This window comes from Macaca mulatta, chromosome 16 (assembly GCF_049350105.2).
Source record: "Macaca mulatta isolate MMU2019108-1 chromosome 16, T2T-MMU8v2.0, whole genome shotgun sequence".
Lineage (NCBI taxonomy): Eukaryota > Metazoa > Chordata > Mammalia > Primates > Cercopithecidae > Macaca > Macaca mulatta.
In genome coordinates, this window is record NC_133421.1 from 11,002,480 (window position 1) to 11,020,173 (window position 17,694).

At 45.2% G+C, this 17,694-nt stretch overlaps 1 protein-coding gene across 11 annotated transcripts in view; it reads right to left on the reverse strand.

Moving 5' to 3' along the window:
- Positions 1–17,694, reverse strand: part of STX8 (syntaxin 8) — a 380,941-nt gene that overhangs the window by 290,065 nt on the left and 73,182 nt on the right. For all 11 annotated transcript variants that reach the window (XR_013405821.1, XR_013405823.1, XR_013405822.1 and 8 more), the window contains 1 exon segment: positions 9,435–9,527. Coding sequence is in view for 3 of the 11 variants with exons in the window: in NM_001265754.1 (NP_001252683.1) it covers positions 9,435–9,527 (93 nt within the window). In the remaining 8 variants the exon portion in view is untranslated.

A 17,694-nucleotide genomic window follows, 5' to 3' on the forward strand; every position in this document is an offset into this window, starting at 1 on the left:
AGACCAACACAGCCACATAGAGAAAACCATTTCCTCACCTGACATCAATGTCTGTCTATACTCCACATTTGGAGGGGGCAGGTGTTAGGTTCCTATGCCAATTTCTTTTTCCTTTTTTTTTTTTTTTTTTTTTTTTTTGAGACAGTGTCTCACTCTGTCACCCAGGCTGGAGTGCAGTGGCGTGATCTCAGCTCACTGCAAGCTCTGCCTCCCGGGTTCACGCCATTCCCCTGCCTCAGCCTCCCGAGTAGTTGGGACTACAGGCACCAGCCACTATGCCTGGCTAATTTTTTGTATTTTTAGTACAGATGGGTTTCACTGTGTTAGCCAGGATGGTCTCAATTTCCTCACCTTGTGATCTGCCCGCCTTGGCCTCCCAAAGTGCTGGGATTACAGGCGTCAGCCACTGCGCCCGGCCTCCTATGCCAATTTCTAAAAGCCTGCTTGACCCATGAAGTGCCTCATGCCACCAGGAAATGCACTCAAAGTCCTCAGCATAGCTCTTCTGGGTTACAGCTCTGGGCTGTGGACGAGGGTGTCTCCCTGCTCACGTTCCACCTGCCAAGCAGTCACAGGAACTCCCTCCACTTCAAATCATTCCATATTTCCTTTAAAGGACAGTGTTCAGAGTCAGCCGCGTAGCATCCTGCTTCAGTCACTGCACTGTCCGATTCTTCCGTGTCAAACTCCCTCTGCCTGCCCTTTGTAAGGACATTTGGGATCGCACTTAGGGTTCACTGGGATAATCCGGGATAATCTACCCATCAAGGCAACCTGAACTCTGCCCATCTGCAAAGTCTCTTTGGCCATATAAGGCAACATTCACAGATTCCAGGGATCGGGACTAGGATATCTTTGGGGGTCATTATTCAGCCTACCACGCTCTTCTTCTAATTTTTCAACATAAAAATTCAGCTGAGCAGTTCTAACAGCCCCTTACCATGGTAATTCACTGACGTCTATGCGGAAGCTTTATCTGATCCTTTTTTGGAGGCGCACAGTCGTATTTTATCCTTTGAGGAGCAGTCATATTTTCTAGCACATTCAAAGGACACGCTGGTCTCCTCAATTCCAGGACTGACGCTATAGAGACAAGTGATTTTCCTGGTCACTCTGATTCCCGGTGTGGCACACAAAGCAGACAGGAGACGCCCGCCTGGCCCGTGGTGCCTACACTGTAAGATCTCAATAATCCAGCATCTTGGGCACAGGCAGAGTGGGAATGGCAAGTACTTTTAGGCAAAAATAAGAGACTGGCCCCCTTTGGTAAGGTATCGCCCTATGTCTGCCAGTTTCTACAGTGGGGCTGAATCGCTATTTCATGAGCAATAGTCTCATCTTCATCAATGCCAAACAAACAAAATGCTTTAATGCAATTTAGCAACCATGTTAGTAAACACTTTCTACATGTTCACTTTAGGTAGCTATGGTGATCCTGATTTCTGGAAAAACATGTAAAATAACAGTTTCTGAAGCCTTATTCATATTCATTAATTTAACAAATATCATCAAGCACTATTTGCCACGTGAGTTAGCACTAGAGATCTAACAATGAATAGGATAGAGTGCCTCCCTTCAAGGGGCTTCCAGTGCAGTGGAGAACACAGACAAGTAAATGTCAATCAGTGAGCGAGGGATGCTATGACTGGGGAAATACAGGATTCTAGGGGAGCACGAAAGAAGGAAAAATTTCTTAGAGAAAATGATGCCCAACCTAAGCTAAAAAATATATAAGACAGTAGCTAAAGCAAGATGTATGAAGGATTGAAGGAGGGAGCAGAGAGGGAGGAATAGTAATTGGCGGAGGCGGAAGGTGTTCTAGGCACTGGGAAAAGCTTAATGAAAGCATCAGAGGGTCAGGCGTGGTGGCTCACACCTGTAATCCTAACACTTTGGGAGGCCAAGGTGGTAGACTGCCTGAGCTCAGGAGTTTGGGACCAGCCTGGGCAACATGGTAAAATCCTGTCTCTACTAAAAATACAAAAGAAAAAAAAAAATCAGCCGGGTGTGGTGGTGTGTGCCTGTAATCTCAGCTACTCGGGAGGCTGAGGCACAAGAATCGCTTGAACCCGAGAGGTGGAGGTTGCAGTGAGGCGAGATCAGGCCACTGCACTCCAGCCTGGGCAACAGAGCGAGATTCTGTCTCAAAAAAAAAAAAAAAAAAGAAAGTATCAGAGGCCAGGCCTAGCATTCCGGTGCAACTGATGAAGTGGGTCGGTATGGTGGGGTGTGTAATTCCAGTGACAGGGAATGCAATGACTAGACCACTGAGAACCAGTCTGGACTTTATCAGGAAGACATCAGGAGACTAACTTAAAATTAATAAGGTAGCTGGGTGTGGTGGCACATGCCTGTGGTCCCAGCTAGCGGGGAGGCTGAAGCAGGAAGATTGCTTAAGCCCAGGAATTCAAGTCCAGCCTGGGAAACATGGCAAGGCCCTGTCTCTTAGAAAAAAACCTAATAATGTAATAACATCTGTGTTCTGAAGACAACACTCTGAAACAAGGCAGAGAAAGGCTGAGAAGGAAGTAAGACACGAGGCAAGGTAGCAGGCTATTGCAGTAATCTAGCTAAAGGATGACAGTGACCCAGACGACAGGGGCGGTGAGGAACCAGTATGGACAGATTCTGCTGATATATAGCAAGCACAGCCGACAGGACTGGGTGACTCACCTCATGAGGAAGGAGTAACTGGGCAGACAGAGAAGGCATTCATGGAGAGGGGAGCATTGGGCCTGGCTTCCATTACATATATACATATACCTATTCTGCTTCATAAATAGAAGAGAAATAACTCTCAGTAAAAAATGTAGGCCTGCTGTTGTTCAAATTAGAAAGGAGAACAATGAGTAAACCAGATAGTGGGTCACGCGCGGTGGCTCACGCCTGTAATTCCAGTACTTTGGGAGGCTGAGGCGGGCGGATCACCTGAGGTCAGGAGATTGAGATCAGCCTGACCAACATGAAGAAACTCCGTCTCTACTAAAAATACAAAATGAGTCAGGCGTGGTGGCGCACGCCTGTAATCCCAGCTACTCGGGAGGCTGAGGCAGGAGAATCACTTGAACCCAGGAGGTAGAGGTTGCGGTGAGCCGAGATGGCGCCATTGCACTGCAGCCTGGGCAACAAGAGTGAAACTCTGTCTCAAAAAAAAACTATATAGTAACTCAGAGACAAAAAATAGGCAACTTAGAGGCTTGATCCAGGAGTTCTAAATCTGACCAGTAGGAGTTGCAGCAAGAGAAAATACAGAAAAACAGAAGGAAGGGAATGACAAAAGAATTTCCCAGAATGGAATCTCTAGATTGTAAGGGGTGTCAAGCGTCCAACACAATGAATGAAAATATACCTGCTTTGAGGCATGCTCATAAATAAAAGATCCTAACATGTTCCAGAGAGAAGGAAATAAGTCACCTATACAAGGTCAAGAATCATGATAATGAAGGGCCTAAAAGGAACAAGACCCCAGTGGCAATGGGTATAGTACAGTATGCACCGAGATCTTAGATTCCAAACAGCATTTCCCAAAGGAAACAGGGATCCTTGAAGGAACAGCAGATTCCAGGGATAGGATAGAGAAAAAAGGAGAGCTTGGGACATTTTATGCTTCCAGAAAGCAACGAATTGCTCATAGATTGTCAGGGAAACATCCCAAAGGATTGGCCAATTTGGGATATTTGGGCATCAAAAGGACGGCAAAGACCTGCACGCACCAGCAGAGATTTATTCTTCGTGCGACGTCATCCTTCAGATCGTGTCTCTGTGATTCCTTGTGGTGTGATTCTTTGCGGTGGCTCAGACCAAAAGGTCTCAGAAAACCAGTTCTGTTCATTTTCTTGTCTTACTGTTCTTTTTTTTTTTTTTTTTTTTTTTTTTGAGACGGAGTCTCGCTCTGCCGCCCAGGCTGGAGTGCAGTGGCCGGATCTCAGCTCACTGCAGGCTCCGCCTCCCGGGTTCACGCAATTCTCCTGCCTCAGCCTCCCCAGGAGCTGGGACTACAGGCGCCCGCCACCTCGCCCGGCTAGTTTTTTGTATTTTTTAGTAGAGACGGGGTTTCACCGTGTCAGCCAGGATGGTCTCGATCTCCTGACCTCGTGATCCGCCCGCCTCGGCCTCCCAAAGTGCTGGGATTACAGGCTTGAGCCACCGCGCCCGGCCTGTCTTACTGTTCTTTTTAAGAAGCTCTGCTGGGGGTGGTGGCTCAAGCCTGTAGTCCCGATACTGCGGGAGGCTGAGGTGGGAGGATTGCTTGAACTCAGGAACTCAAGACCACCCTGGGCAACACAGGGGCACCGGACCCCCATCTCTATAAAAAATAAGTTGAAATTAGCCGGGTGCTGTGGTGCAGGCCTGTAGTCCTAGATACTCAGGAGGCTGAGGTGGGAGGATCACTTGAGCCTGGGAGATGGAGGATGCAGTGAGCCATGACTGTGCCACTACACTCCAGCCTGGGCAACAGAGTGAGACCAGAACCACAACTCTGGGTTCTGGAGCAGAGCTGGGTGGTCAGTCATGAGCCCTGTGTGCCCTCCCACCCATAGAGGCCACCTGGAACTGAAGAGCACTAGAATTTGTGGCTGCAAGAGGGGACGTCATCCACTCAGCGCTCCACTCGCCACGCCCCTAGTCAGTGGCCATTAGGGTCTGTCATCACTGGGATTTTCACTTAACTGCTGATCCGTTTCCTCGCTTGGCTTGGTCACTGGCAGAGGAACAGGGTAATTACTGGGGTTGGTCGGGCCCTTTTTAATTCTCTATGAGAAGATTGGAAACTGAATTCCAAAACTGAAGATAATTCAACCTTTCAGCTTTGTGGTTATGCTCTAAGTACAACGTATTTTGTTAGTAAGATTTCGAGACTTGATTCCAAAATGACCTAGCCTATTGTTTTCCTCATTTAATGAAAACCAAGAGAATAATTCAGCAGGCCGGTCAATCACATGCAGATATCTGCAGTCAATGTGCTGCCCTTTTCTAGCCCCCCTGACTCCCTATTGCTCAGGTCACCATAAAACTCCAGACGGGGCTGCAACCCCATTCTTAACACCTACAGCTATCACGGCCTTTTTTTCACTCTAACAAAAGGAATAAAAGCTGATGATGGTCCTGGCAGGGATATAGTTTTTTATCCTCAGTGAGTCTGTGTTCCTGTGACAGAAAATGGCTGACTCTGCCCTATCTCCGAGGAGCGAATGTGCACATTAGCAAACCACCAGCATAGCTGCCTTCTCTCCAGGAGGCCACCGCAGAGGAAACCAAGTTTGCATTGGCAACGAATGGAAAAATACCTCCTATGTGTATATGTACACATGTAGCCATCCGGGTATGAAATGGAGATGAGGATAGGGGAGGCGTGGAGGAAGCAGCAAAAGGGATGGGGGCAAAATGTGTGAGTCGAAGGACCTCTGACGGTGACTGTGATGCTGTGTATATACATGTCACCATGTGGATGTGCTTCTGTGCATGTGGGGGGTTTCGATCTGTAATGTGAGCGTATGAGAACCAATAAAAAGTACAGCACTAAATACATACTCCGCATATTCAACAAGGGCACTGGTTCTCAAATTTGGCAGCACCTTGAAATCATCTGGGAAGCTTCAAAAACTACTGATGCTTGGGCCCCACCCTGGAGGTTGTGATTCACTTGGTATAAATTACTGTGGTAGGCCGGGCGCAGTGGCTCATGCCTGTAATCCCAGCATTTTGGGAGGCTGAGGCGGGTGGATCACCTGAGGTCAGGAGTTTGAAAACAGCCTGGCCAACAGGATGAAACCTCGTCACTACTAAAAATACAAAATTAGCCGGGCGTGGTGGCGGGCGCTTCTAATCCCAGCTACTTAGGAGGCTGAGTCAGGAGAATCGCTTGAACCCGGGAGGTGGAGGTTGCAATGAGCTGAGATCACACCACTGCACTCCAGCCTGGGCAACAAGGGCAAAACTCCGTCTTAAAAAAAAAAAAAAAAAAAAAAAATTACTGTGGTAGACAGAACAATGGCTCCCTAAAGATGTCCAGATCGTAGTCCCTGGTGTCTGTGAATATGTTAGGTTAAATGGCAAAGGAGCCATTAAGCTTGTAGAAGGAATACGGGGTGCTCATCAGCTGACCTCAAAATGGGGAGGTGATCCTGGATTATCTGGGTGGGCCCAATGTCATCGCAGGGGTCCTTAAAAGTAAAAGAAGGAGGTAGCAGTCAGAGGTAGAAGTGATGCCATATGAGAAGGACTCAACCTATTGTTGTCTCTGAAGACGGAGGAAGGGGTCATGAGCCAAGGCATGTGGCTGGACCTCTCAAAGATGGAAAATCAAAAGACATGAATTCTCCCCTACATCGTCCAGAAGGAACAGCCACCCTGCCCATGCCTTAATTTTAGCCCAGTGTGACTCACATCAAACTTCTGGCCCACAGAACTGTAAGACATTAACAGCGTGAGTGTGTGTGTGTGTGTGTGTGTGTGGTGAGACAGAGTCTCGCTCAGTCACCCAAGGTAGAGTGCAGTGGTGTGATCTCAGCTCACTGCAACCTCTGCCTCCTGGGTTCAAGCCATTCTCCTGCCTCAGCCACCTGAGTAGCTGGGACTACAGACACCCACCACCACACCCGGCTAATTTTTGTATGTTTAATAGAGGTGGGGTTTCACCACATTGGCTAGGCTGGTCTCAAACTCCTGACCTCAAATGATCCACCCACCTCGGCCTCCCAAAGTGGTTGGGATTACAGGCGCGAGCCACTGCACCCAGCCTTGCGTTGTTTTAAGCCACAAAACTGGTGGTAATTTGTTACAACAGCAATAGGAAACTAACATACTTCAACCTGAGGAAGCTAATTTTACAAATCAAATTTAAAAAATGAAAACAACAACAACAAAAAACTAACACAGGTATGGCCTGGTCTCTCAGAGTTTTAAAAGCACCCCAGATGATTCTAATATGTAGCAAAGTATGATAATGACTAAACCAGAGGAAAGACAAGATAAAGACGTGTGGCGTGATTGCCTTGTGCTGGACAAAGAAACAGTGCTTTCATCTGGGAACTTAGTAAATCATCCCACCAAATTACGCACCATCACTTGTTAGCCATCCACCCACAGGCACTGCAGCTTACCTGCACGTATATCACAATACATGATCATCAGTTTGGTGGCCAGAGCCCTATCTAGTCTCACCCACTGAATAGGCTAAATTTCCTTGGGATGAGGAACAATTGCATATCAGATAGGCAGATTTTCTATAAAGCTTACTTTCCTTTATTTTTTTTTTTTGAAATGGAGTCTTTTGCCCAGGCTGGAGCGCAGTAGCATGATCTCGGCTCACTGCAACCTCTGCCTTTCGGGTTCAAGCAATTCTCCTGCCTCAGCCTCCCGAGTAACGGGGATTACAAGCACACACCACCATGCCCGGCTAATTTTTTGGTATCTTTAGTAGAGACGGGGTTTCACATGTTGGCCAGGCTGCTCTCAAACTCCTGACCTCGTGATCCACCCGCCTCGGCCTCCCAAAGTGCTGGGATTACAGGAATGAGCCACTGTGCCTGGCCTATAAAGCTTACTTTCTTATCAATACTATCACTTAAGGAACTGACCAATAACTGAATTATATGCAAATACATAAATTGGCCTGTTCATGTTGGTACCATCAGGACAAGAACTAAGTTGTCCTCTCTGTGCTGAAACTATTAGAATTGTAAAGAGAGAAGGCTTCTCCATTGGGTTTAGTAACCTATTTATTTATGACATGATAAACAGATGGAATTGATTTATGACAGATAAATGGAACAGCACTGTGGGAATAAACTAACTTATTCTTCCCAAGGATGGAGAACAGAAGTGCCTGCTGTAGGACTCTGAGAAGTGCAGCCCTCTCCTCAGAGCGGGTGTTCATCTATCCCCAGGGCTTCGATGCTTGCTCATACATGATGATAACTTCTCTTTGAGATGGAGTCATGCTCTGTCACCCAGGCTGGAGTGCAATGGTGCAATCTCGGCTCACCACAACCTCCACGTCCTGGGTTCTAGCAATTCTCCTGCCTCAGCCTCCCAAGTAGCTGGGATTACAGGCGCACACCACCACACCCAGCTAATTTTTCGTATTTTTAATAGAGATGGGGTTTCACCGTGTTGGCCAGGCTGGTCTCGAACTCCTGATCTTGTGATCCACCTGCCTTGGTCTCCCAAAGTGTTGGAATTACAGGCATGAGCCACTGCGCCCACCTGATAACCTTTCTTGAAAGCCATTCCATCATGGTAGTATTACTAAAAGCTAAAACCTTAGATGGAATCTTTTACCTTTTCTTTTTCTCTTCCTACTTTGTCTTCTTTAGAGAGGAAGCTGGTTTAGCAGCAAAAGCAGTCACGTTAGAATCAGAAGACGTGAGCTGGAGTTTAGCTCTGTCACTCACAAATGATGTGGCCTCAGGGGGCCCAAAGCCACTCTGAGTTTTGCCTCTCACACGTGAGGAGGGTGCCGCCTTCGTGATGTTGTATGGAGATTAAATGAAATGACACAGATGAAAGCGCTTAGCACATAGTGGAGGCTTTCCGTAAATGCCAGCTTCACTGCCACTCAACGACTCCACGCTGTCACACGTCACCTCTACCCTACAGCTGCTCCCATCTCTTCTCTTTGGCTCCACCCTCCCCCTGAGCTCTGGTACATCTCCCACTGCCAACCGGACACCTCCATTCGGATCTCTCGCCGGCATCTCTAATTAGACACATGCAAATCGGACTTACCATCTTACCCCCAAACCAGTGTCTCCTCTCAAGTTCCCTGACTTCGTCCCTAACAGTAAAATCACTGGCAATCCCGTGCACCCATATTTCTTCCCCATTCCCACTCCTACAACCTATCCAGGCCCTCCTCAAGCACAAGAGCCTTGCAGATGCCTCCACATCTTAAACTCTCTCCAATCCATCCTGCTTGCAGTTTGCAAATTCAGATTTTTCCAACCAGACTTGTCACATCAAACACTGAACAAAGATATTCAAACCCTTTTCTGCCCTGAAGCCTGGTACACAGGATCGAAGAAGAGCAAACCCCACCGGGTGTGGGGATGATATGAGGCCCACACAGCCTCAGTGTACAAAGTGCTGAGCAACTGCGTATCACTGCCACATAAAAGAAAAGCTCTTGGGATGAATGGATCATAAAACACAGTATTGTTAAAAGTAGCTACTGAGAACGGAAAACTTTTTAACCAAATTTCTTTGCATAGTATTTAACAACTACAATCTAAATCTGCCACAACCCCCATTCCAATGCATTAAACTGTAACAATCATTGACAAACCACTTTACATGTGAGTATATGTGCTCACATATTATACATGTGAGTATATGTACATGAATGAGTATAATATTAAACTCATTCAATGAATGCTCAAGCCTTTAGCATTTATGTCAACGGAAAATCGGGTCAATCTCAGACTTATTCTTACCATTTTGTTCATCCAATTCATTCCCAATTTCCTGTCCCATTTGTTTTTGGCGACTTATGATGGAAGAAAGGGCATCAAGGCCTGCGTCCTGTTCTGAAAGAAAAAAGAAAAACAACTAACTAGAAACTAGAAGAAAACAACTTAAAATCCATAAGTATACCCAGGCATGTAACACAACTTAATATATAAATCAGTCAGGAAAAAAGAGATAAAAGAGTTAACATTACTTGAACAAAATTTAAAAATTAAACACCTACCTGACACCTTAAACTAAACTGCTTTCCAAAAGAATTAAGATTTTAAATATGAAAAACAAAGTAAGATCTGGAAACATGAACACTTAAACTTTCTGACACTTAATATATAAAGAGCATGTACAAATCAATAAGAAAAAGACTAAATATCCCAATTTATTTATTTATTATTTATTATTATTATTATTATTTTTTGAGACGGAGTCTCTGTCGCCCAGGCTGGAGTGCAGTGGCGTGATCTTGGCTCACTGGAAGCTCCGCCTCCCGGGTTCACACCATTCTCCTGCCTCAGCTCCCCAAGTAGCTGGGACTACAGGCGCCCGCCACCACGCCCGGCTAATTTTTTGTATTTTTAGTAGAGACGGGGTTTCACCGTGGTCTCAATCTCCTGACCTCATGATCCACCTGCCTCGGCCTCCCAAAGTGCTGGGATTACAGGCGTGAGCCACAGCGCCTAGCATATCCCAATTTTTTAATCAGTAGAGGATACAGGCAAGAACTTCACAATATAAAAGAAAATGAACAAATAAAAGTTTTGAAATCGCTACTAATTTTTTTAAAAAACAAAAAACAACTTCCTTTGGCTTATCAGATTTATAAGGATTAGAAAGAATGACAATATCTAAGCTTAATTAAATTGTGACTATCTAGAAGCTCCCAAATACTACATAATAGGTGAGTAAGTTTTACTGATGGCCGTATTTCTCAAGTGTAGACTGTGACCACCTTTTTACCTGCCAATTCTAAGTCTAGGAATGTATGTAAGAAAACATTCAGATAGCATGCAATGATAGATATACAAGGATATTCCCTGAAACATTTGTTTCCTGTGCCAGGTATCAACTTAGTGCCTCTCAGCTCCAGATTCACTCTCTTTGGCTGTTCTATGAAAAGGAACAAGCTGGGCACCGTGGCTCATGTAATCCCAGACACTTTGGGAAGCCAAGGCAGGAGGTTCACTTGAAGCCAGGAGTTCAAAACCATCCTGGGTCAAAAGTAAGACCTCACCTCTAGAAAATTTTCTTAAAATAATTAGCCAGGCAGCTGGGTGTGGTGGCTCATGCCTTTAATCCCAGCACTTTGGGAGGCTGAGGTGGGCAGATCACGAGCTCAGGAGATCGAGACCATCCTGGCTAACACAGTGAAACCCCGTCTCTACTAAAAATACAAAAAAAATTAGCCGGGCCTGGTGGCGGGCGCCTGTAGTCCCAGATACTGGGGAGGCTGAGGCAGAAGAATGGCGTGAACCCGGGAGGCGGAGCTTGCGGTGAGCTGAGATTGCACCACTGCACTCCAGCCTGGGTGAGAGAGACTCCATCTCAAAAATAAATAAATTAATTAATTAATTGGACAGGTACGACGGCATGTACTTGTAGTGTCAGCTACTTGGGACGCTGAGGTGAGATCATCCAGGAGTTCGAGGCTGCAGTGAGCCATGATCACGCCACTGCACCCCAGCCTGGGTGATAGAGGGAGGCTCTGTCTCTACATAAAAAATAAAAATAATTTAAAAAAATTTTTAAAAAGAAAATGAACCAAGGCCCCTTGAAGATTTTTTTCCTTTGTCAGAGTTTTTGCTTCCTGGCTCCAGCCTGCTCTCTTGGCAGGCTCCTTTAGCAACTGCAGCTCCTTCAGTGCCTGGCCCCTTCAGTGCACAGTGGCCAGCAACACCCGGAACCAGCAACTTCTCCCAGCACACACCCTCCTGGGGCAGGTTTATAACAGAGGCGCCTCCATGGAGGTTCTTCCCCATGAAGAGTTGCCCCCAGTATCCCAGAGGGCAGATCTCCGGGAGGTTCTGATAGCAGGGCACCCCTGGGGCTTCCGTGAAATTCAGGGACCCTCAGCTGAGCCCTCTCTCAGCCCTGGGGGCCTGGGGCTCCTCCCTGGACACTCTGTCTCAGGCTGAGACTTGGTGACTGCAGCTTATCCCTGCTAGTTCTGTATTCTTCAGAGTTATTCTGACCTCTTGTTAGCTAATACCTCATTACTCTAATCTCTGTTATAGTTAACAATTTACATTCAACTTTCCCTGTCAAGTTTCTCTCTCCCGATTAGACCCAGAGTGATATATTTATAACAGTGAAAAATTAGAAAGTACCTAAATGCCCAACAGAGATTTGTTTAAAAATGTATAGTATATCCATATAGTAAAACACTATACAGCCATTGAAAATCACATTGTTTATATATATTTTGATGTTGAAAGAAGTTCATATGTTCTTAAGTAGAAAAGCAGGAAGCTGGGCGCAATGGCTCACGCCTGCAATCCCAGCACTTTAGGGGGCTGAAGCGGGCAGATCACTTGAGCCCAGGAGTTTGAGACCAGACTGGGCAACAATGTCTATCTCTACTAAAAATACAAAAATTATCTGGGTGTGGTGACATGTGCCTATAGTCCCCGCTACTCAGAGAAGAATGGATCACTTGAGTGTGGGAGGTAGAGGTCACAGTGAGCCGAGATCGCGCCACTGCACTCCAGCCTGGGTAACAGAGTGAGAACCTGTCTCAAAAAAAAAAAAGATACAAAACAAAGTATAGTAAAACAGCTTTTGTTTTAAAAATGAAAATGTATTACTTTGAAACTTTCTGCAAATTTAAAGAGCAAAGTGAGTTTTTGGAAATTTAAAGAAAAAGGTGAGTTTAACTCAAGTCACTCAAGATCTTTTCTTTAAAATTTAATATGTTTTTTTTTAACTGAGGGTCTCGGTCGTCTCTTTGTAAAAATTTTCTTCCTCTAATTTCAGGTGCTTTGAGAACACTGTGACGCTGAGTGTAATGACTCTTGTTCACCACGCAACACGCCACATGAAGGTAACATTATACCCCTCGCAGCTTCATTTGTCTACAGGGTTTTTGAAATGACTGTTTCACATAAAGGCATATCTACAAAAGCAGAAATCACAAAGGTCTTACTCAAGGTTGCATTAACATTTACTTATATTTTTTTCCAAGTCTTTTTATGGAATTAAACCATTAAACTTAGCTCTTTAATTCATCTGGAATTTATTTAAACTAACGGTGTGAGGTAAGAACCCCTTCGTGACATTGTTTGACACTCTGAACTTTTTTTAACTATACAAATAACCTGCCGTCTTTAGGGATCATTCAAAAGGACCATTTTATAGTAAAATCACTTTATAATGAGGTCCTCTTGGTCTTTAATAACAACCTCCTGGATGGCCTCCAAGATAAATCCATCCTCAACCAAGTGCTCCTACAGGATGACTGATGTTATAGTAAAATTCTAAATGCATCTGATGAATAATCTATATATATAGGACCGAGGGTCAAGTGTCAATGTGGATTAAAAGATAAAACCATTTAAAAAGAGGAAAGGAGATTCCTCCAGTTTCCATTAGGAAAAGAGTCATTAAACTCCTAAAATTGCTTTATTTAGTAGAGACATAGATGATGAATGAAAAATACACTAATAACACTCTTTAATCTCAAACTTGACTCATTATCTGACTTAGCAACCTGATGATCATCTACTACACAGGAGAAAGAGAGCTGAAAGTTCTGTTCCACTCTAATAATTTTTAGAAGCTTAGCAATTCTCTCCACATCTTTAAGTGCTGCAATAAATTTTCATTTCACAATCCAAAGACACAGAAGATTCAGATAATCAATATGCTGCAGAGGTAATAATAATCACTTTCACAACCTGGGCTTCCCCAAGTCCTGAAGAGGCATTTCTAACGGGAGGTGGTATGGCTATCTTGGAGACAAGGATCAAAATACAATGCTGCTGACTGCAAAAATATAAATAATCAAGAACCATGCATGGGCATGGTGGTGTGCGCCTGTAGTCTCAGCTATTCGGGAAGCTAAGACAGGAGGACTACTTGAGCCCAGAAGATCAAGTCCAGCCTGGGCAATACAGCAAGATGCCTGTCTCAAAAAGAAAAAAAGAAGAAGAAACCATACCACGTAGTTTCTTTTTTCTTTGAGACAGAGTTTCGCTCTTGTTGCCCAGGCTGGAGTACAATAGCATGATCTCGGCCCACTGTAAGCTCCACCTTCCAGGTTCACGCAATTCTCCTGTCTCAGTCTCCCCCGGTGGCTGGGATTACAGGCGTCCGCCACCACGCCTAGCAAATTTTTGTAATTTTAGTCAAGATGAGGTTTTGTCATGTTGGCCAGGCTGGTCTCGAACTCCTGACCTCAGGTGATCCACCCGCCTCGGCCTCCCAAAGTGCTGGGATGACAGGTGTGAGCCACCACGCCCGGCCACCATGTAGTTTCTTACCAACAAAATTACCATCATGTCATAACTGCTAAAATCTGCCCTACTCTTTCACATAATCCAAGTCACTATGATATCACAAGAGGATACTCTATTAGTCATTATTCTATCTTACAATGATTTGAATTTTTAAAAATGATGGATCATTGTTACAGATAGAATAATATCACCCATGTCTAAGATGTCCACGTCCTAATCCCTGGATCCTATGAATATATTCCCTCACACGGCAAAAGGGACTTTGCAGATGTAATTAAGGTGGAAGAATCTGAGGTGGGGGAGTAGCCGGCATCATCCAGGTGGACCCAACATAATCACATGAGTCCTGAAAAGCAGAGAACCTTTCCCGGCTGCTGTCAGAGGGAGCATGAAGAAGGGTCAGAGAGAGAGAACTCACTGGCTTTGAAGATGGAAGAAGGGATGTGGGAGGCCTCTAGAAGCTAGACAAAGGGAATGAATTCTCCAGAACGAGCCTCCAGAAAGGAATCAAGCTAACAGCTTGATCTGAGCCCTGTGGGACCCGCATTGGACTTAAAATGGGTTTTAAGTCACTAAGTTTGTGCTAATTTATTAAAGCAGCAATAGAAAACCAATACAATCTTTTTTAAAAAAATATCTTTGAAATTATTAGGTGTTTGGATACTTCCCATCTGTAGACGTTCAGAAATGCAGGATCTAGACTGTGGGAAACTAAAGGGCAAAGGCAGCTTCAAAGAAGAAACTGCGCAGAAGGAAAAAGAAGAGTTGGAAAAAGAACCTATATATTAAAGCAATTTAAGAGACATAACTAGTTGCAATGTATGGGCCATATTTAGATCCTGAATTGAACTATCTAAAAGAAAACATCACAGCACGATCAGGGAAACCTGGACGCTGAGTGTTTGATTAGATTCAGGAAATACTGTTAACTTCTTAAGGGTGACAATGGCATGTGACTATAGTTTTCCAAACATATTTTAGACATATATTCTCGAATATCCACTGATGAAATGATACGATGTCTGGGATTTGCTTCCAAAATAACCTAGGGGACGGGTAGGATGGGTAGGTTACTGGATGGTATATACATGTGAACAGATGGGCTATAAGTTGAAAATCACTGAGGCTGGAGGATGAGTAGGACAAAGTCATTATCTGACACTCTCTACTACTTTTACGTGTTTGAAATTTTCCACAGTAAAAAGTTATCAGGCCGGGCACGGGGGCTCATGCCTATAATCCCAGCACTTTGGGAGGCCAAGGCGGGTGGATCACCTAAGGTCAGGAGTTCGAGACCAGCCTGGCCAACATGGTGAAACCCTGTCTCTACTAAAAATACAAAAAAATTAGCCAGGCCTGGTGGCGGGTGCCTGTAATCTCAGCGACTCAGGAGGCTGAGGCAGAAGAATAGCTTGAACCCGGGAGGTGGAGGTTGCAGTGAGCCAAGATCATGCCATTGCACTCCAGTCTGGGTGACAGAGCAAGACTCTGTCTTTAAAAAAAAAAAAAAAGGGACAACCCTAAGAGCTGCAACCACAGTTCCTGGATTGAGTACAAGATCCAGACCCCAATGGCTGTCTTCTCCTATGTCTTTGACATACATGAGACTTCTTCTTTTCCTATTTCTTTGCCCCAGATCTGAGCCCAGCTAGTGGCACGGAGCACCAACATATTTAAATCAAGGACTGAAATGTACACCACTTGTTTAAATCAATGAATGACCACAGAGGGCCCTCCAGGTTTACAAAAGAAAGGAATACAGTCTCTGCCAGACAGAAAGCCTCCTGGCCAATACTAGAGAGCGCTCTGAGTTTACACAGTCAAAAACATAGTTGATGTCGTGTTGCCCAATGCCCACAGAGAAGCAATGAACCTTTCACATTTAACATATACATGAATGAAAGAGAAGAAAATTAGGTCGCCTGGGTGCAGTGGCTCACGCCTATAATCCTAGCACTTTGGGAGCCTGAGGCGGGTGGATCATCTGAGGTCAGGAGTTCGAGACCAGCCTGGCCAACATGGCCAAATCCCGTCTCTACTAAAAATACAAATATTAGCCAGATGCGTTGGAATGCGCCTGTAGTCCCAGCAACTTGGGAGGCTGAGGCTAGAGAATCGCTTGAACCCAGGAGGCGGAGGTTGTAGTGAGTTGAGATTGCACCACTGCACTCCAGCCTGGGTGACAGAGTGAGACTCCATCTCAAAAAAAGAGAAAAAAAAATTAGGTCAAGCTAGATAAAAAGTTAATCACTTGGGAGGCCGAGACAGGCGGATTACGAGGTCAGGAGATCGAGACAATCCTGGCTAACACGGTGAAATCCCATCTCTACTAAAAATACAAAAATGAGCCGGGTGTGGTGGCGGGCACCTGTAGTCCCAGCTACACGGGAGGCTGAGGCAGGAGAATGGCGAGAACCCGTGAGGCAGAGCTTGCAGTGAGTGGAGCTCATGCCACTGCACTCCAGCCTGGGCGCCAGAGCGAGACTCCATCTCAAAAAAAAAAAAAAAAAAAAAAAAAAAGTTAATCACTATGTTAGAAGACTCAGAGCAAGTTTAAGAATAGATGTTTTTATTTTTGTTTTAAGATTTTAGGAGGCCGGGCGCGGTGGCTCAAGCCTGTAATCCCAGCACTTTGGGAGGCCAAGGCGGGCGGATCACGAGGTCAGGAGATCGAGACCATCCTGGCTGACACGGTGAAACCCCGTCTCTACTAAAAAATACAAAAAACTAGCCGGGCGAGGTGGCGGGCGCCTGTAGTCCCAGCTCCTGGGGAGGCTGAGGCAGGAGAATTGCGTGAACCCGGGAGGCGGAGCCTGCAGTGAGCTGAGATCCGGCCACTGCACTCCAGCCTGGGCGGCAGAGCGAGACTCCGTCTCAAAAAAAAAAAAAAAAAGATTTTAGGAAAGGAATCCTTCTAGTCTTGGTGACAGCTACAAGAAAGGGTATCTTCAAAGAAAGTTGTCCATGAAGCTGTGACTACAAGGGTTCAAAAGTTAGCTACTAAGATTCCCAGGTGTGAAATGGAGTCTGACTAGCCACCTTCCACAGCCCTATTTCACATGCAAACACCGAAAGACCTAAGAACGCAGACATCTAGAACGACTGTACAATTTCCTGCTAGAGTCTGGAAAGAACATCTATAGAAAAACCATAGGACTAGATGGAGCTGATGAAGAAACCCCATCAACAGAGACCTCCTGGGTAAAGGCGGAAAGACACTTCATACTTCCCCAAGGTCTGCGATCCATCCGACTCAGGGACAAGGGTCTACAATAACCAAAACGTTTTGAAACAAGAAACAAGTACCTTTGTTTCTTCTATCTCAGGGATCTTTCAGGCATTAAGTGATTGTCATCACCCACCCATCTTCTGCCTATCGCCCATTTCACGCTTCAAATTACAGCTTAAGGGGCACAGAAGCCAAACTGGCTAATTTGTTATGATGAGGCCTCACTTCTAGGTTAGGCAAGGAAGATATTCCCTGCCCTTCGGACTATGTTCTACCAGTGAACTGTTATTTTGGGATGATTTTCAAAGTTTCTAAGGGTCAGCTAGAGTGCAGAATGGCTAAGGGATTCCACAGGCTAAAGGAAGTTAGAAATGACCTTTTATGGCTCTTTATTTTCACTTAATGCAGGACCTGGCAATGACGCAGACAAAGCCATAGCAACCTCAGCACATTGTCAAGATTCTTGAGGCAGAGAAAAGGCTAATAAGGGTTCTGTGTGAAGATTACTTCTGTTTTTGTATTTGTCCTTGAAAGCTCGCTAGCAAAGAG